The sequence below is a fragment of the Bos indicus genome, chromosome 11, assembly GCF_029378745.1.
Source record: "Bos indicus isolate NIAB-ARS_2022 breed Sahiwal x Tharparkar chromosome 11, NIAB-ARS_B.indTharparkar_mat_pri_1.0, whole genome shotgun sequence".
In the NCBI taxonomy this organism is placed as follows: domain Eukaryota; kingdom Metazoa; phylum Chordata; class Mammalia; order Artiodactyla; family Bovidae; genus Bos; species Bos indicus.
Window position 1 is genome coordinate 105,110,297 of NC_091770.1, and position 20,164 is coordinate 105,130,460.

Consider the following 20,164-nt stretch of genomic DNA (forward strand, 5'->3'; position numbering starts at 1 on the left):
GGGCCGCCCCCCGCTGACGCCCTGCCTCTCTCCACAGGGGCCCCCTGGTCCAAAAGGCGCTAAGGGCTCCTCGGTAAGTGGCATCGCCCTGACCAGCCCCTGGGCCCGGAGTTGGAGGGGGTACAGGCTGTGGGCTGAGAACCTCCCGGGGTCCCCATCCCCCTTGCCTCTCCGGGCTGGTGGTTGACGCCCCTCCTCTGGGGCCGGCCTGGCCTGCGCCCGCCTCCAGCCTGAGTCACCGCAGACCATGGCTCCCTGCGCCCAAGGAAGGGCCCTGCCCCCCAGGCTGCCCCTCGGGTGTCTGGTTCTCACACCTGCGGCTGGGGGGCGCCCAGCACGTTCGATCAGCCTCTCTGCCCTCCCCACGTGCTCCCGGGGATCGTTCTCGACCTCCAGGTGGACAGGTCCCATCAGGCCTCAGTGACCATGGCTGATTCTCTTTTCTTTCTCCCCAGGGTCCCACTGGCCCGAAGGGTGAGGCAGGCCAGCCAGGACCCCCTGGCCCACCAGTGAGTAGCCCTTGAGGACTCGGGAGTTGGGGGGTCCCCTGATGCCGAGGGAATTGTGTGGTTTGATCCCAAAACATTCTTAACAATGTGTGACGTGTGGTGGGGCGGGGCCTGGCCCTGGACACAGGTCAGCCCATGGCGCCTCGCCCTCGGAAGTATGGCTGGGGAGAGATGAAGGGTGAGCAAACACACACGTGTGTGTGTGTGTGCACCCACATACCTCTGTGTGAACAGGTGTGTATGCACGCATATGCGTGTGTGTGTGCACACATGCGTGTGTTGGGCAGGGGTCAGGCAGCACCGGGCAAGGCCTTGCGGGATCATGTGGAATGTTCCAGAGACATAGAAAAGGGAAGAAGACTGTGCTGAGATGGACAGGCGCCTGCAGCTGCGGCCCTGGCTGTGGGCCCTGCCCTGCCCCACCCACCACTGCCCTCTTCCGCACCCAGGGCCCCCCAGGCGAGGTCATCCAGCCCCTGCCGATCCAGGCATCCAGGACCCGGCGGAATATCGATGCCAGCCAGCTGATGGACGACGCAGAGGGCGAGCAGTACATGGACTATGCGGATGGCATGGAGGAGATCTTCGGCTCGCTCAACTCCCTGAAGCTGGAGATCGAGCAGATGAAGCGGCCGCTGGGCACACCGCAGAACCCCGCACGCACCTGCAAAGACCTCCAGCTCTGCCACCCCGACTTCCCTGACGGTAGGGCGGCTGCAGGCCTGGGGACACACAGAGCGGGCAGTGGCAGGGACCCATGCCTGGGTGGGCATGCACCCGGCTCAGGTCCCCTCCCTGGGGGGATGGGATGCAGGGGCCTCTGCCCCGTCACCTGGCGAGGCATCGCAGGAGAACGGGAAGCCGTCCTGGGAGCCAGGAAAGAGGTCGAGGCCTGGGGTCGCACGGAACAGAGTGTAGTCTAAGCTCAGTTGTTGTCAGGCATGCCATCTGCTCTGCCCGGAGCCGGGGCTGCACATCTGTAAACGGGGGTAAAGCACGCCCCCGTCAGGCGTGCGCTCCAGCTGCAGCCGCACCCGTGTTAGGGAGTCCTCGTGCTGGAGTTTGCTGTGGCGCCTGGGGAAGCACCGCTTAGACTCCGGAATTCCATACAAACGCAAACCAGTCCCGTGCTGTTGACTGTGACCCCACATGCGTGAACTTCCGGAACCATTCCCGGAGCACCGCTGGGCTCCCAGCCACCCACCCGCCCAGCGGGGAGAGCCACCCTCCTGGGCCCCCAGAGCCGGGCCCTGTGGGCCTCACCCTCCAGCTGTGCTCCTGGGGACAAGCCTGTCCCTGTGGCTCCATGGGCCCAGCAGGGACAGTGGGAGGCCCTTAGGGTCACCCAGAGGGGGCCATGCTGTGGCGTGAGGCCGGGCCGTGCCCGTGACTGCTGGGCCACCCAGTGGCAGCTGCTTCTGTACCATCCAGGGGGCAGCTCTCACAGTCTGCCTCCCTGACCCCGACCCCGACACTGACCCTGTCCCCTACCCCAACCATAATCCCGACCCTGACCCTGACCCCAACCCCGAAACAGACCCTGACCCCAACCTGACCCCAGCCCTGACCCTAACCCTGACCCCGACCCTAACCCTGACTCTGACCCTGATCCCGACCCTAACCCTGACCCTGACCCCAACCCTAACCCTGACCCCGACCCTAACCCTGACCCTGACCCTGACCCCAATCCTGACCCGACCCTGACCCCAACCCTGACCTAGACCCTGACACTGGCCCAGACCCTAACCCTGACCCTGACCCCGACCCTGACCCCAACCCCGACCCGGACCTTGACCTCAGCCTGGCCCCAACCCTGACCTAGACCCTGCCCCTGCCCCTGCCCCTGTGATCCAGGCGAATACTGGGTGGATCCGAACCAAGGCTGCTCCCGGGACTCCTTCAAGGTCTACTGCAACTTCACGGCCGGGGGGTCAACGTGCGTCTTCCCCGACAAGAAGTCTGAAGGGGTGAGTGCCCGCCCCCACCACCTCCTCTCCCGGTGGGGCTGGCCCCGGGCCCCCGCTGTGTAATGTGTGCAGTTTCAGGAATGAAATCCAGAAGCTGAAACCAGGAAATGAAAACCAGTTCCAAAATTAAGGTTTCTCCTCCAGATCAGATCAGATCAGTCGCTCAGTCGTGTCTGACTCTGCAACCCCATGAATCGCAGCACGCCAGGCCTCCCTGTCCATCACCAACTCCCGGAGTTCACTCAGACTCACGTCCATCGAGTCAGTGATGCCATCCAGCCGTCTCATCCTCTGTCGTCCCCTTCTCCTCCTGCCCCCAATCCTTCCCAGCATCAGAGTCTTTTCCAATGAGTCAACTCTTCGCATGAGGTGGCCAAAGTACTGGAGATTCAGCTTTAGCATCATTCCTTCCAAAGAAATCCCAGGGCTGATCTCCTTTAGGGTGGACTGGTTGGATCTCCTTGCAGTCCAAGGGACCCTCAAGAGTCTTCTCCAACACCACAGTTCAAAAGCATCAATTCTTCAGTGCTCAGCCTTCTTCACAGTCCAACCCTCACATCCATACATGACCACAGGAAAAACCATAGCCTTGACTAGACGAACCTTTGTTGGCAAAGTAATATCTCTGCTTTTGAATATGCTATCTAGGTTGGTCATAACTTTCCTTCCAAGGAGTAAGCGTCTTTTAATTTCATGGCTGCAGTCACCATCTGCAGTGATTTTGGAGCCCAGAAAAATAAAGTCTGACACTGTTTCCCCATCTATTTCCCATGAAGTGATGGGACTGGATGCCATGATCTTCATTTTCTGAATGTTGAGCTTTAAGCCAACTTTTTCACTCTCCACTTTCACCTTCATGAAGAGGCTTTTTAGTTCCTCTTCACTTTCTGCCATAAGGGTGGTATCATTTGCATATCTGAGGTTATTGATATTTCTCCTGGCAATCTTGATTCCAGCTTGTGTTTCTTCCAGTCCAGCATTTCTTATGATGTACTCTGCATATAAGTTAAATAAACAGGGTGACAATATACAGCCTTGACATACTCCTTTTCCTATTTGGAACCAGTCTGTCGTTCCATGTCCAGTTCTAACTGTTGCTTCCTGACCTGCATACAGATTTCTCAAGAGGCAGGTCAGGTGGTCTGGTATTCCCATCTCTTTCAGAATTTTCCACAGTTTCTTGTGATCCACACAGTCAAAGGCTTTGGCATAGTCAATAAAGCAGAAATAGATGTTTTTCTGGAACTTTCTTGCTTTTTCCATGATCCAGCAGATGTTGGCAATTTGATCTCTGGTTCCTCTGCCTTTTCTAAAACCAGCTTGAACATCTGGAAGTTCACGGTTCACATATTGCTGAAGCCTTGCTTGGAGAATTTTAAGCATTACTTTACTAGCGTGTGAGATGAGTGCAATTGTGTGGTAGTTTGAGCATTCTTTGGCATTGCCTTTCTTTGGGATTGGAATGAAAACTGACCTTTTCCAGTCCTGTGGCCACTGCTGAGTTTTCCAAATTTGCTGGCATATTGAGTGCAGCACTTTCACAGCATCATCTTTCAGGATTTGAAGTAGCTCCACTGGAATTCCATCACCTCCGCTAGCTTTGTTCATAGTGATGCTTTCTAAGGCCCACTTGACTTCACATTCCAGGATGTCTGGCTCTAGGTCAGTGATCACACCATCGTGAAGATCTTTTTTGTACAGTTCTTCCGTGTATTCTTGCCATCTCTTCTTAACATCTTCTGCTTCTGTTAGGTCCATACCATTTCTGTCCTTTATCGAGCCCATCTTGGCATGAAATGTTCCCTTGGTATCTCTGATTTTCTTGAAGAGATCTCTAGTCTTTCCCATTCTATTGTTTTCCTCTATTTCTTTGCACTGATCGCTGAAGAAGGCTTTCTTATCTCTTCTTGCTATTCTTTGGAACTCTGCATTCAGATGCTTATATCTTTCCTTTTCTCCTTTGCCTTTCGCTTCTCTTCTTTTCACAGCTATTTGTAAGGCCTCCCCAGACAGCCATTTTGCTTTTTTTCATTTCTTTTCCATGGGGATGGTCTTGATCCCTGTCTCCTGTACAATGTCACGAACCTCATTCCATAGCTCATCAGGCACTCTATCTATCAGATCTAGGCCCTTAAATCTATTTCTCACTTCCACTGTATAATCATAAGGGATATGATTTAGGTCATACCTGAATTGTCTAGTGGTTTTCCCCACTTTCTTCAATTTACGTCTGAATTTGGCAATAAGGAGTTCATGGTCTGAGCCACAGTCAGCTCCTGGTCTTGTTTTTGTTGACTGTATAGAGCTTCTCCATCTTTGGCTGCGAAGAATATAATCAATCTGATTTTGGTGTTGACCATCTGGTGATGTCCGTGTATAGAGTCTTCTCTTGTGTTGTTGGAAGAGGGTGTTTGCTATGACCAGTGCATTTTCTTGGCAAAACTCTATTAGTCTTTGCCCTGCTTCATTCCGTGTTCCAAGGCCAAATTTGCCTGTTACCCCAGGTGTTTCTTGACTTCCTACTTTTGCATTCCAGTCCCCTATAATGAGAAGGACATCTTTTTTGGGTGTTAGTTCTAAAAGGTCTTGTAGGTCTTCATAGAACCGTTCAACTTCAGCTTCTTCAGCATAACTGGTTGGGGCATAGACTTGGATTACTGTGATATTGAATGGTTTGCCTTGGAAACGAACAGAGATCATTCTGTCGTTTTTGAGATTGCATCCAAGTACTGCATTTCAGACTCTTTTGTTGACCATGATGGCTACTCCATTCCTTCTGAGGGATTCCTGCCCACAGTAGTAGATATAATGGTCATCTGAGTTAAATTCACCCATTCCAGTCCATTTCAGTTCGCTGATTCCTAGAATGTCGACATTCACTCTTGCCATCTCCTGTTTGACCACTTCCAATTTGCCTTGATTCATGGACCTGACATTCCAGGTTCCTATGCAATATTGCTCTTTACAGCATTGGACCTTGCTTCCATCACCAGTCACATCCACAACTGGGTGTTGTTTTTGCTTTGGCTGCATCCCTTCACTCTTTCTTGAGTTATTTCTCCACTGATCTCCTCCAGAATAGACTTGAGTTTCCTTTGAGGAGAAACTGCTAGGGATGGGACGGGCTTGGCTCAGTCTCGTGTGTGGAGGGTTGAGGAGTGCCTGGCTCATGGGTATCTTCCCCCGACTACCCCCTAGCTAGGATTTCCACCACTGGTTGGTCAGATGCTTCCCAAAATGACCCTGTAGTCCTGACCTCAGACCAGCCTGAAGCCCATGAAAGGACTTTAAGGGCCAAGTAACCCAAATACATCTTGTAGAAGGTGGCATTTGCTGAAGTTCTTAGTGGCAGCTTCTAGGGTATTTGCTCCTGAGTGCGATGCATTCCTTTATAGTCTGTTTAGTGAGGTTCTGATCCATGGAGATTTTGTAAGCTGTCAACCTGAGTCACCAGTGGTCTTTTAGAGACCTCGGGTCTGTGGTGGCGTCTGTGTGTGTGGACAGGTGTAAACCAGTGTGTGTGGATGGTGTGTGGGTGGCATGTGGGTGATGGGTGGATGGTGTGTGGGTGACGTGTGGGTGGCATGTGGGTGATGTGTAGGTGACAGGTGGATGGCAGTGGATGGTGTGTGGGTGATGTGGGTGAAGTGTGGGTGGCATGTGGATGGCGTGAGTGGCACATGGATGGCATGTGGGTGGCATGTGGATGGCACGTGGGTGGCGTGTGGATGGCGTGTGGGTGGCGTGTGGGTGGCGTGTGGGTGGCATGTGGATGGTGTGTGGATGTCATGCAGGGACAGGCGTGTGTCTCTGGCATATGTCGCCTTCTCTCAAGCACGATTGGAAGCCGGGCTCTCTTTGGCCCAGGGCAGCTGAGGAAGGAGGGCGAGGGCTCTAGCTGGGAAGATGGTGCAGTCTTGGGCCACGGTGCCCTCTGCACCTCCTGCACACTCTCCTCCATGATGTTACACCCCTACGGCTCCCCGTCCCTGCCGCAAACTGAAGGTGGCCAGTTCCTGGAGCTGCGCAGGTCCAGGGTCACCCCCAGCAGGAGTCGGGCACCCATGTCCTCGACTTTCCAGCGGCCTCAACGCCCAGAGCCGCTTCCCTCGAGGGGAGCCGCCGCGGCGCCCGTCCCTGAGGTTCACGATCCCCACGGGGAGCGCCGGTGCCCCCGGGGGCCACAGGAGCAGGCCCTGCGCTGACAGGCACAGCAGGGACCCTGGCTCATGCTCGCTCTCCCCCGACCTGGGATTTTAAATCCTGGGGAAACGCACTCCTGACAGCAAGATCCCTGTGGGTCACGAGGAAACCCAGCCCCCGGCCCTGCCTCTGATGGAGGCCCCAGGGGAAATTCAGGTGAAAAAAAGCTGTTCCACTTCCCTGTGTTGCTGTCTGTCCTCTGCAGACGGCCTCACTCCCGGGGAGCCAGGGGAATCCCCGGGAGCCTTCCCGGGTGGTGGAGCCGGGCGGACGCTGGGCTTGGGGCACTGAGTGAGCCCCGTGGCTCCTTGCTCTTCCTCTGCTCGTGTGCTGACCTCCACGGGCCCACAGGCTGGGAGCCTCGGGTGGGTGGAAACGTTGTGCCCAGTCGCCCGGGCTGCAGGGCCCCCTTGGCAGCGGGAGAGGTCTGGGTGAGGCCTGCCCCTGCCTGCAGCCCCGCTCCTGCTCTGGGAGGACGCGGCCCTCATGCTAGCCAAGCGCAGCACCGAGAGCAGAGACTCAGAACTGGGGGCAGAGCCTGCAGGACGGGAGGCGGGCTGGACACGCTGGCCCACCCCTGGGGCGACTGCTCGGGCTCCCCTGCGCGAGCCCAGTGCAGGAGAAGAGCCGGGGATGGGGCCCAGGACCCGCGGCACAGGCAGGGGACCAGAGGGACAGCTGGGAACAGGCTGGACTCACAGGCAATCTCCCCGGAGAGGATGACCACCGCCCGCTCGGCACACACACCACATGTGCCACCAAAGTGCACGTCACAGGCGGGAAACGCATGTGTACCTCACCCCTGGCTGGACCCTGGGAGGGTCTCCTGCCCGCTCTGTTCCCAGGGAGAGGCCTTGGAGATGAAGCTGCGCTCCTAGATCGCCCCTAGGTGGGGGGGTCAGATGAGAGGATGCCCTTGGGGTGCCCTCAGCGCGTCAGCAGTAACTGGCCCTATTGTCTTTCCTGTCCTCCCCGGGTGAGATGCAGGAGCAGCCGTGCGCCCACCCCTTCGTTCATTCATCCGCTCCAGGGGCGTGTCTCTGCAGTCGCCAAGCACAAGGCTCTGTACTCGGTGCTGGACACATGGAAGCGATCAGATGCAAACTCTGATCCTGCCCATGGAGCCGGTGCTGACCCCTGGAAAGCGCCAGGGCCAGTCCCCACAGTGGTCACAGGCCTGTCCTGGGGGGCGCCGGAAGGGCCGGCCGGCCGTCGCAGCTGCTCCGCTCGGCGGGGAGACGGCGCACCTGTGTCTCTCGAGGAGGCAGAAGTAACGCTCTCGTTCTCTCTGTTTCTCTCCCTCCCCTGCCTCCCCCCTCGATGTTTAGGCCAGAATCACTTCTTGGCCCAAAGAAAACCCGGGTTCCTGGTTCAGTGAATTCAAGCGTGGCAAACTGGTAAGACGGCCTCTGCCGAGCGTGCGGTGTGGTTTAAACCCGCCCGTTTCGTATCTTGCAGAGTAAAATGGCCCGCTGGCCCAAAGAGCAGCCCTCCACCTGGTACAGTCAGTACAAGCGAGGGTCGCTGGTAAGTGGCCCCGGGGCTGCCTGCTTGCGGCTCGGCCGGGCGCGGCTGTGCATGGGACGGACCCCCAGCGCCTCACCTGCTCTCGCCCTTTGGCCAAACTGCTCCGCCTCCATGACCGCCAGGCTCAGGCTGGCCCCTCCTGCCGCGCCGACGGGGGTCCACTCTAGCCGAGGGCAGCTGGACAGCTGTCTGATCAGGTGGAGGGCGTGAGGCTGGCTTTCAGAGCCCCCGGCTGGGTCTGCCAGGAACCGAGACCACAGACCCCAGGAGTGGAGGGTGTATTTAGCTCAGTCCTAGCGGGCAGCTCGGATGGAGTGAGCCCCGGCCTGTTAGGCCGTGCAGCCCCTCCAGGGCTCATGTCCCGGGCCCGCCCTTGCTGCGGCCGGGGCCGAGGGGCCGCGGGCTCCTCCGCTGTGTCCCACACAGTCGTGCTGGTCCCTGTGCTGACTTCTGGGGACCCAGTCTTAAGCGGTCTATCTGGAGGTGCAGGCAGCTGGCGTCCCTCGAAAGGACTGGACTTCGTGGGTCTCCAGGGGTCGAGAGACTGGGGCCCGTTGCGCCCGATCCCCTGGGGCTGTGGTTGCTTCCGCCCGGGAGGGCGTTTTCCCCTCCAGAATGTTCTGGGCCTTTGACTCGGGCCCATTTCTGGAGCCCAGCACAGAGTTCTGTGCCCCTTCCCGATGAGCTCAAGGCCCAGGTTCCAGACGCGGCCACACTGCAGGTGCCACCAGAGCCCCTCGCTTCCTGCGTCCCCTCCTCCGCCAGGGTCCGCCTGGCCGCCCTGGAAGGACATACTTGTCTCTCAGAAGCAGCTCTCGGGTCCAGGGTGTGGGCCTGACCTGACCCTCCGTCCTCAGTTGGCTCCCCAGGGGCCCAGGGCCGCTCTCCCCCGGGACTCAGAGCAGGGCCTTCCACCAGTCCACCCTGGGGACCCTGATCCAGACCCCGAGGTGCTACGTGCTCACTGTTAACAGCTCACGCCCCGTGTCCTTGAGCCCCGGTCACCGAAGCTCTTTCTAGACACAAAGTTTGCACTCGCCTTGCCTTGTCGTGGGCTTCCTCTGTCTCTGGGCAGACACCCAGGCACCCTCTCCCCCTCCTTCCTGCTGGCTCTCCTCCCCGTGCCGCCTTGGGGCTGTCCTCAGGACAGAGCCTCTGGCATGCAGAAGGACCTGAAGTGGGTACCCCTTGGGAAGGCAGTGCCCAGGGCACTTGAGCCCGGCGGATGCTGGTAGGTGGGCGCAGGACTGAGGAGGAGGGGCCGGGGCCCCTTCTGCAGCCGTGCTGCTGGGCTTCTCCAGCCAGGGGCCCTCAGCCCCATGCCCACCGCCTGATTCCGTAGACGAGGGCGCAGAGCACTCGCTCTCAGCCGCCGGCCCGAGCCCACCTCCTCCTTACGTCCTGCTTCGCGGACAGTTGACCAAGGCCGGAGGTGAGGGACGGTTCCGGGGATGGCCACGCGTCTCCTCCACGTTCCAGCCGCATCGTTTCTAGCTGCCTGTGACCATCACAGTGGGCATCACAGGGCATAGACGCGGTTCCCCCGCAAAGAAACAGGCGCTTTTCCCAGCCGGCTGCCCTGGGCGTCACCAACGGGACGCTGCACGGCCCCTTTCCCCAGGAGGGGAGGGCTCACCCAGGGCTCTGAGATGCCAGCGTAGGGCTCGGGGTGGGCAGAGCCCGGGCCTCACCTCTGCCCGGCTCCGGAGCTTCAGGTCCTTCTGTGTGCAGCACTGCCCCCGCCTCTGTGCGCATGCCTCCTGCCTCCAGTCAGTCACCTTCCCTCCAGGAGGAACGCCGACAGCCCAGACCGCGGTTGGTATCCCCTCTCTCTCCTCAAGGTCCAGCTGGAGGTCGGTGGCCGGCGGCCACGTGGGGAGCTGGCTGGCCGCTCTGCGCTCTCCCCGCCCTGGTGGGGAGGAGCAGGAGGCCGGGCCTGGCTCGCCGCCATCAGCCATCCTCACACAGAGATCTCTAAATACAAGGACAGTAGTGACTTCAAGTGCCCCTCGTGTGATCAGCACGGGTGTTTGGGGCCCTTCCCGTGGATTTCCACGTAGAGTAGACCGTCTGTAATCCTTTCTGGCTCTTCTTGGTTCCTGAGGATTTACACTCGGCTCTAACCCTCTTATTGAACAGAATGGCCAGGGCGTGTGTCAGAGCTGGTCACAGGCGTCCCCGACCGGGGGCAGGCATCCCGGGCACCAAGCTGCCTCTGTGTGCTTGGGGGCAGCCAGTGCGCTTGCCTGGCTGAGCCAGGCGCCGGGGTCTGAGCCAGAGCAGCGGTGGAGCACCTGTGTGTCAGGAGGACCTGGGGTGTCAGGCCCTGATGTTAGCCCGCCCCTGTCGGATGGGGACCCAGCACGGGCCGAGCTCGCTCTGCTGGGTCCGAGAGGAGGGCCTTTAGGGGAGGAGAGACCTGCCTCATCCCAGGGATTTGGGAACCCCCACCCCTGCCGGGCACAGCAGCTCACAGAGCCGCTATCGAGAAGGTGCAGAAGCTGATCTGTCCCTCAGGGCGCCCGGCACCGGCCCACTGAGCTCCCAGCCCGTGACGCCAAGGAGTCACTTGGGAACCAGCCTGCCCTCTCTCCTGGGTGTCTCGCCCCGACTTCAGGCTGCCCGCTCACGTGGGCAAGGCTGACCCCTTGACCCCTAGGCCTCCACACTGGCTGTGCTCTCCCCTGGGTCCACGCCCGGGGAGGGGTCAGCAGAGGCCTTCCCCCTGTGCTCAGAGAAGTGCCCAGTCCCTCCAGGCCTCTGGCTCTTGGCCATATGGCCCGTGACCCTCTCACAGGCTGGCCCTCCCGTCTGCTGGCCAAGCACCACATATCTCACGCCCAACCGGCCCGTCCCTCTCCAAGGCCTCCTGCCCTTTCTGTGTCCAGTTCTCACGGCCCCGGTCAGGTCTTTGTACATCATGGCGACCAGCCAGTGGTCAGCATCATCTAGTGAGCACCTTCCTTATGCTGCCTCAGGGCACAGAGACAGGATGTGCACGCCAAGCTCCTGTGCTCCGGGCACTCTCGGTCCAAGGAGGGCCAGAGACCAGGCCCCAGGGACCCCAACACAGCAGTCCAGTGCTGGTACGGAGGGCCCTACAGCCATTAGGAGAGACGGACACTGAGCCAGGCCACGCTGGGCGAGGACATCTAACCCAGGCAGGCTTCCTGGAAGAGGAAGCATATGAGTCAGGCCCCGGAGGCTGAGTAGGGACCAGCCAGGCAAGGAGTGGGTGGGTTACTTGGGTCCTTGAAGGAAACGAGGTGGGGTTCACTGTGTTCCAGGGAACCCCCCAGAGAGCCAGTGAGTGCTGGCCTGGGGGCCCAGGTGTGTGGCTCCTTTCCAGGTGGGGCCCTTGGCATGGCCCACACTCCAGAGGAGACAGCTCAGGGCTGAAGCTCCCAAGCCTGCCCATGTGGACGAGGGGCCTTGGGCGGCCACGTGTTCCCACCCCGCTGAGCCCCCGTCCTGTCGCCCTGCAGCTCTCCTATGTGGACGCCGAGGGCAACCCCGTGGGCGTCGTCCAGATGACCTTCCTGCGGCTGCTCAGCGCCTCCGCCCACCAGAACATCACCTACAACTGCTACCAGTCGGTGGCCTGGCAGGACGCCGCCACGGGCAGCTATGACAAGGCCATGCGCTTCCTGGGCTCCAACGACGAGGAGATGTCATATGACAACAGCCCCTACATCCGCGCCCTGGTGGACGGCTGCGCCGTGAGTGTCTGCGCTCAGGCGGGGCGGGGCGGGGCAGGGCCGGATGCGTCTCGTACGGTGCAGTCATTTGCTTGACATGAGTTTCCTGGGCACCTGCCATGTGATGGGCACTGGGTGCAGTGAGGGCTGGCCATGGCTAGTGGACGTGGAATTCCATAGCCCACAGCCAGACCTTCCTGAGGTGCTGGGGTTGGAGAGTCCGAGCCCGGGTCCCTGAAGCCTAGGATGCCGTGAAGGGCTCTTGATCCGATTTGGAAGTTGAGACACCTCCACTTTTGGGGACTGGCCGGAGCTGAGGCTGAGCCCCTGAGAACATGGCCATCCTGGGAAATGTCTGCAGACAGCAGGCAGTGGAACTGCCCACTCGTGACATCCCCAGCCCACACTGGGTCCGCTCCCTGGACCCCGTGCCGCCCTCTAGGAAGGATGCTCTGCTCAGGCCCGAGAGGCCGCCCAGGGCTGGGCTGCCTTCACTCCCTGGACCTGTGCTTGCCCCTCTGCACCCCTACGTGTGCCCCCAGAGTGAGGGTCAGCCCCTAGAACTGAGCTGGGTCCTTCTGTCCTGGGATCCTGAGAGATGTTTAGCGCAGCCGTGCACGGGGCCCAGTCCTGGTAAAACCCTCAGATGGGCCTCCCGTGTGGCCTGTCCGAGGCTGGAGGTCGGGGGGGTCACCAGAAATCACCATCCTGCTGGTCTATACTGCCACCTCTGACGTCTGACCCCTGACCTCTCACCACCTGCTTCCAGAGACCCTGCCCGAGGTCCCTGCCCGGCCTGGCTCCCTCGGGGGACTTGGCTAGTGTAGGCTCGGGCCTGCTGCATGGTGTCGGCCTCTGTGGACACCCTCCTCTGGAAGGCTCCAGCCTCCCATCTTATGGTCAGGAAGCCCTTCCCTCCATCCTAGGACCCAGTCCCAGTTGGGGCCCTTCCCATGGATTTCCACATGGAGTAAACCATCTGCATCCGTTCTGGTTCTTCTTGGTTCTGGAGGTTTTTACACTTGGCTCCAACCCTCTTGTTGAACAGAGCGGCCAGGGCATGTGTCAGAGCTGGTCACAAGCGTCCGCAGGTGGGGGCAGGCATCCCGGGCACAAAGCTGCCTCTGCCTGCTTGCGAGCAGCCACTGCTCCTGCCTTTGCATTCGCGTCCCATGCTGTCGGGGCATGTGGGATCTGAGGGTTCTACCTAAGGTCCATCAAGGTAGACTGGCCACCTGGCCAGCCTGGGGCGTCTGGGATGAGCCCAGCGGGCCGGCAGGAAGGCAGGTGCTGACCCATTGCTACGAGCAGGACTCAGGTGGAACCAGGCTCACATCTTGCCTCCTCCCCTGGCTGCTCTGCTGGGACTGGCCTGGGCCATTCGGCTGTGGGAGCTCTAGTCCTTCTTCCCAAAAAAGGATCTAGTTACAACCCCCAGGGTTCGTTGGGGATTAGAGGTGAGTGTGTGCAGGGCAGGCATGGGGCCAGGGTGCCCCGCAGGGCAGCCGCCCCCACCCAGATGCCCTGGCCCCTGGCCTTGGTGTGGGTCGGTCCTTTGGACCTCACTGTGGCCTGTGCAGAGCGGGTCCTTCCCTGAGGTCAAGGGATGCAGGATACCCCGGGAAAAAGGACCCAAAGCTCCGGAAGCCCTGGTCGTCCAGCATCTGCTCACGTTCCTGACGCAAACCCCAAGCTGCTTCCAGAGGTCATGAGGCACCAACTAAAATCCTGTCTGGCGTCTGCCTCCTACAAAGGAAGACAAGAACAGCACTGTTTCACAGGGCTGCTCCGGGAGGAATGTGCCGGAGGAGCGCTGAGCCACGCTCAGCCGCCGTGAGCCCAGAATCATCGCCCTTCCTATTTTGGGGCAGCTCGGGCTCCCGAGGGTGAGGCAGTCAGGTGGAGGAGGAGGAGAAATGAGGACTTGGGGAGGAGCGTCAGCCCTGGGGCAGAGCCTGCAGTGGGGCTGAGCTCCCCGGCTCCCCTGGCAGAAAGGGAAGCACTCTGGTTGGCCCATATGCGTCACCTGGTAAAGAGCGGAGACTGGTTTTCCAGAAGAGGGGCCGTTCCCTGAAAGGATGCTGGGAAAATGTGTCTGGGGTGAAGGGGCAGGTGGCATTGCCACGCGCCCCTCTGGGGACAAGAGTGCCCGGCAGGGGGCCACCATGCTTCAGGATGGACAGTCACAGGTTCCGAGTCACAGAGAAGATCAGAAGGAGCCAGCTCCTCATCTCCGCCCACCGAAGCCAGCCCTGCCGCCCAGGCACCCCGACCCCGAGGCCCACGTGAGATCCAGGCCCTGAGCTGCTCCTTGAGAGAAACACAGATGCAGCCAGCTGCTGTGACTCCAGGAACCCTGGCGATCATTGCCATGCTCCATGCTGGTCCTCCGGGCACCTTAGGCACAGAAGCAAGACTTGGCATCATGGAAATATCTGCATTTGGCCCTTGATGTTTTTACTCCTGGAAAGAGTCTGTCTTTGAGAAGGTGGAGAGGTCGTGTCTAAAGAGAGTAACCCAGCTGATGGGGAAAACGGGCTCAGCGGGCAGGCAGGAGAGGGGACGTGGGGAGGCCCGGGCCGGGTGGAGCACGGAGCTGGGGCGCCAGGCGCTTCTGGAGGACGGCCTGCAGCGGCCGTGCTCTGCTGACCCCGCGCCACGCCACCACCCGCCGGAAGTGCAGCCACGACTTGAAAGGTCACACCCCTCACAGGCACTTGTGCCGGAGGCTCGAGGAACGCAGGCTGGGGGCAGAGAGGCCTGCCTCCCTGGAGGCCCGCTTGGTCCACACTGTAGTGAGGACCGAAGACACTGGGATTTGGACTCTGGCGTGGTGCAGCTGCGCAGCCTGGTGAGGGGGCCACTGAATGCAGAGGCTCGAATCACTGGGCAGGAGGCCCCAGGAGCTCCACCACATAAATCCCGCGGTCTGTGCAGCTCCGCGCACCCCGGGGGGCCTTTGCCAGCCCGTGATGGTTATTTATGCCTCAGGAGTGACGGGGTGATGGAGCCCAGTGCTCACGGAGGCCCCTCTGAGCGCTCTGATAACTGCAGCCCTGGGGCCCCATCCATCCGGGAGGAAGCATCTGCCAGCTCGGCACACGCTGCCGTCCCTGGTGGGAGGAGGAGGCGGGCACTGGCACCGCCAAGGCCTCTTTGTGGAGGAGAGGCAAGCCGGGCTGCCCGGCTCCCCGTGACAGCAGAGGCCCATCGGAGGCCAGGGCAGCCATCCACTCGAGCCCCTGCTGGGTGGTGGTCGGACCAGGGCCAGAGCTGGGGTAGAGGGATGGGTGGACTCTGAACCATCCTCGCTGGACCAGCCAAGGGAGGGTGAAGAGGCGAGGGTGGCATCCCCCCTGGGGGCCCTGAGTCCAACCCCACTGCCCGCCAGTCCCTCCCAGCACCCACAGGGCTGCGGTGGTCCTTAGCCCCTTCCCTGGCAGTGGAGGGCTGGTATTCCCCCCAGGCTGGGCCGCGGCCGCTTTGCCGGGAGCCCACGGCATCTGTGCCCTTGAGCTCCTGGCCGCTGGACAGGTCCTTCACACAGTGTTACTCAGACGATGACCGTGACCCACGCGTGTCAGAGTTGCCCGAGATACACCTAAACCACGCAGACGCCGCATCCCGCTCTCCATCCCGCTCTCGGCCTCCTGAATTCTGTCCCCGGGACGGGCTGAAGCCAGCGGTACTAACAAGCTCACAGGAGGACGCAGCTTGACTCTGAAGTGTTGATCCTGGCGTTCAAGCAGTCCCAGCCTGGCCCGCTGAGGGTGCTCCCTTCCTGTGAAGGCAGGGCCAAGGGGAGGCGAGTCTGCGGGTTGTGGAGATTCTGAAGGAAACTCAGAGCAGGTCGCTCCCAGGCTCAGTCCAAACGCACCTTCATGGAGGCTGGGCCAGGAACTCTGTTCCATGAGGCTCTGCCCATCCTCTCCACGTCCTTGGAGCACAGCTACCCGTCCTCCAGTGGAGGAAAATGAGCTGCAGCAAGTACGGTAGTCATCCATTGCTAGTAACAAGTTACCCTCCAGATTTAGCACCTAAAACAGCGGATATTAGTCACCCGATTTGGTTTCGGAGGTTGACGAATGTGGGGTAGCTTAGCGGGCTGGCTCTGGCCCGGCATCTGTCCTGGTCTATTTGAGCTGCTGGTCAGTTCACTGCTGACCAGGGGCTTGTCAACAGCACACAGTCATCCTTGCGGTGCTGGAGGCTCATGTCCGGGCTGGTAGGGGCCCTCCCCCGGGCTGCAGATGGCCGCCCCATCTCCCCTTGTTCTCACACAGGGTTAAGAGCTAGCATTCCAGCTGCTTCTTAAAAGGGCACGAATCCCATTCATGAGGCCCCATCCCAGTGACCTAATGACCTCCCAACACAGTCACCCAGGGGGTAAGGCTTCCCCATCGGGTCTGGGGCCGCACACAGTCAGTCCCTGAAGGTGCCTGAGGTTGCTGAGCGACTGACATGTGAAGCTCCCTCCTGAGGCTGTCCTCACCAGGCAGGTTTCCCCCGAGGAGCGATCCACCGGGAAATCAGGGACCAGGGCCATACTGAAGCCTGCCACCCAGACAGTGGAGGCCACCTCCTAGCAGCTGGACTCACTGACCACCTTGCCAGGGCCACATGGGGCTCCGGGGGCTTTTTGTGGTCACCCAGGTGATGGTTATGGCCTCCCTGAGAGGGTCGTGCCCACGCCATCCTGCTGGAGGGGGTCAAGGCCCCAGGAGGTGCTGCCTTCTCCCTGGACTAGTCACGCGTTGTGGGGGATTGGGTGGTGGAGGGACAGCCTCCCTGGGACCGGATCCATCGAGGCCACACCTGGTCTCAGGCGAGGCAGAGAAGACCACTGGTCCAGAACAGGCCGGCAGGCGGCGTCTGCGATGATCCCAGACCCTCATCTTGGGGGAGCTGCCGGGGGCGGGACCAGTGCATCCCTGACGGGTGTCCTGGTGCTCAGGGTTGGGTGTGGGAGGCTCTCATGTATTCTGGGGCCATGGCCGGTGGGGTAGGGGAGCCAACCCTCCTGGGGCAGTTCTGTACCCCTGGGGGTTCACTCTCCCACTCGGAAGGTGGGGCTCACGTCCACCAGGGTGGTGCTGGGCGGGAACTCAGACACTCACGGGAGTGAGGCAGTGGTTGGAGCTGGGGAGGGCTGACTCATCCTGGCTGGACTGCCCTGGGGCAGATCCCTGCGGCTCAATGGGGGGGGCTCCCAGCTGGTGGGGATGGAAGCGTGGGTCCCGAAGGGCTGGGGACCCTCAGCATAGCCTCCCTACACTGCGTCCTGCTCCCAAGTGTTGGGGCTGGATGGACGTCCTGGCTTGAGCTGCCTACTCCCACAGCGGTCATCCTGCTGGGGGTGGGTTTCGGAGCTCAGGAGGGTGTGGCGGACGTGGAACCCCCTTGCTGACCCATCCGTCTTCCCTCCGCCCCACGCCCCGCAGACGAAGAAAGGGTATCAGAAGACGGTTCTGGAGATCGACACGCCCAAGGTGGAGCAGGTGCCCATCGTCGACATCATGTTCAACGACTTCGGTGAAGCGTCACAGAAATTTGGATTTGAAGTGGGGCCGGCTTGCTTCCTGGGCTAGGAGCCGCGAGCCCGGCCCCAAGAGCAACCTTGTGACCTCAGCGCGCCGCCTGCGGGCGTCCGGACAGTGAGGGCCCCTTGCCCTTCCCACGGCGCCGGGCCGCCCCGCACGAGAGCAAAGGGAAAGAGCCGCGTCCGCGCCCCCACCCCGGAGCCGAATCACATGACCTAGACGCCCCGCAGCCGCCTGCTTCCGGCAGCCCCGTCCCGGCCACGCCGCACTCCCTGGGAAGGGAGCGGGGCCCCCCCACCGAGCCCGTGGATGGTCTTCACGGAGAAGGGTAGGGCTGCCGTATTTGGAGATCAAGCCTTTTTAAAAAAAAAAAAAAATTCAACTTGAAGATGCGTATTGTCCCCTGACCTTCAAACCTTGTTCCGAGGCCAGCCTTGTAAAGGTCACCCCACCCTCCAGAGCCTCCGTTTTTAACAAGATCCATTCACAGGCCAAATGCCATCCTGTGTGTGCCTTTGCGATGGATTAAAGGTGCTTCTGTTTCTGTGAGTTTTAAGTAAATATTTGTATTGTATTGTCATGCATGTTCAGTGTCCCTGACTTTCAATCATGCCTGTGAACCCCGCTGCAGTCCCACTGGGAGAGTTGGAAAAACGGCCGGGGCGTGTGTGCCGGGAGGCAGTCCACACCCCCGCCCTCTCCAGGACGTGTGATGAATTGGGAACTTGCCAAAGGCAGAGAGCGTTCACCGTACCATTCACAAAGCAGGTGGCCGTGCCCCTTTCAGATAGGCCTTTGATTAGCTCTGGATTTTTTTTTAAACAGGGAGAAAAAGGAAAAAGGATTTTACACTCTGTCTTCTCCACATGCACTTAGATGAAAACGCAGGCTTAAATTAATTTTAATTGCTTCCTTTTTCCATGTTTCTTCCTGCAGAGCCTGATGGGAGAATGTCCAGGGCAGGGAAACCGCATTTTCTGTCGATGATAATTCAGTGAAAATTGGTGCTTATGTTTACACTCCTCTTGTGGTGCTACGTGTTAAGATCTCCTTAAGGTGGCCCTGGGGCTGCCTGCTGGGCCTCGTTCCCCATCCCCATCTCTCTCCCTCCTGGCTCTCGCCACCACCATCTAGATTTTTGCCACCTGCCCTCCCGTGGCCCTGCCCTCCTCCCAGACAGCAGCGATGCCGCTCCAGGCGGGGTACCACTCTTAGGCTGTGCGTCTGTGATCCGAAGACACACACACACAATATGCGGACGCCTCCCACAGTGTAACGATGGCAGATTGTATTCAGTTGCCGAATGTTTGTGGTGCTAATTTCTGCATTGTTTTTGTTTTGTTTTTTTTTTTTTTGCAAGAACTGAATTGAGGCAGCACGTGGCCTTCAGCGGGGCTGCCCTCCGTGTGGCCTCGGCAGACAGACAAATGTGCAATGAACTCTGTGAGTCCCGCCGGGGCCGCCAGCTGTGCCTCATCCCCACGAAAGCAATTTGGATTTCCGTCTGCGAATGTGCTGGGCGTGGGTCTCGGGTGCTCGGGTGCTCGGGCCAGCCAGGCTCCATCCAGTACCGGTCCTCCTCACCGCGCGAGGGCAAGGACTTGCTGGGCTGGCAGGAAAGGTGATTCCTTTACTGTGAAAAGCTGCCCTTGTGCAATGCCCTTTCCTGCCAGGATGGGAGAAGCGAGACGGGCCCTGGGGCCCTGTGCAGCCCCCTCAGGAGGAGTTGTGGGTCCCGGCCCTGGTGCTGTTCTCCGCCCACCCTGCCCCATCGGACCGCGGTTCCAGCTTAGGAAACCACAGCAGAGCAACCCAGGAGTCGCCCCCCACCACCACCACGAGGATTTCCCGAATCCCCTGGAAATTGAGTCTTGCTCTTGCCAAAGAAAAGTCTGGCTTTGAGATTCTTCCGAACCCAGGATGCCAGCGTCTGCCAATGACCCTGTCCTTCATCTCTTCGATAGAAAAGCCATATCGGATCGTTGCCACGGGGCGCCCTGTGGGTGTTGTCTAGGTCATGTGATTCCATTTCGATTTCTCATCCCACCAAGTTCTCCTCTCATTCTGTCAATCTCTCCTCCATTGGTCCCTTCAAAGCTGTTGCAATTTGTACTGAGTCAAAACGTGTCCCATTCTCCCCAGACCACTTAGCTATGATATATTGCAATAAAATTACTTCTTATATTTGCAGAAATTCTTTCGGTGTAATTTTATTTTTTTCCCTCATCTATATAATTGGACAGATGTTGATTGAAGAGAAAAGGAAAATGGTCAAAAGAAAACCTATAGTAAATATTCTAGGACATCAGGCCCTTTCAAATAGAATGTCAAGCGACATATTGTACATTTCCCGAAAACCCAATAGACGTGTTCATACGTTTCCACTGTAATGCCCAGGAAAGAGTATTTTAAAATATTTTAAACCTGTGTAACAGAGGAATAATTGTAATAGTTTTTCAATAAATCAAGATGACTGTTTCCACCGTAAACAGATGTGATCGGCTGTCTTCTTAAGTGTGACCAGGGCCTTCCCCTGCATTAAATCGATGTGTGACCCCAATCTCAGGACAGTGGAAACTCTCAACACCCTGGCCGTGGTCACAGAAAGTGGAAGGAAGGCATGGGCCGGACCATCTGCCAAGGGAGCTCTTTCTCAGAAGAAGTGGCAGGGGGCATTGTGAAGACAGAGCTGTGCCCTGAGAGCCCTTGGGCTGTGGCCA

The 20,164-nt window shown here is 59.4% G+C and overlaps 1 protein-coding gene across 2 annotated transcripts in view; it reads left to right on the forward strand.

Annotated features, from left to right (window-relative positions):
• The window catches only part of COL5A1 (collagen type V alpha 1 chain), a 148,944-nt gene extending 129,306 nt beyond the window's left edge, over positions 1–19,638 (forward strand). The window contains exons 60-66 of one of the 2 annotated variants that reach the window (XM_070799667.1): positions 38–73; positions 456–509; positions 959–1,214; positions 2,364–2,476; positions 8,138–8,206; positions 11,692–11,925; positions 17,346–19,638. In XM_070799667.1, coding sequence (XP_070655768.1) covers positions 38–73; positions 456–509; positions 959–1,214; positions 2,364–2,476; positions 8,138–8,206; positions 11,692–11,925; positions 17,346–17,492 — 909 coding nt within the window. In that variant the 3' untranslated portion in view covers positions 17,493–19,638. Of the gene's footprint in view, positions 1–37; positions 74–455; positions 510–958; positions 1,215–2,363; positions 2,477–8,007; positions 8,077–8,137; positions 8,207–11,691; positions 11,926–17,345 lie in introns of both variants that reach the window. The other variant, XM_070799666.1, reaches the window with a different exon arrangement.
• The last annotated feature ends 526 nt before the right edge of the window (positions 19,639–20,164 follow it).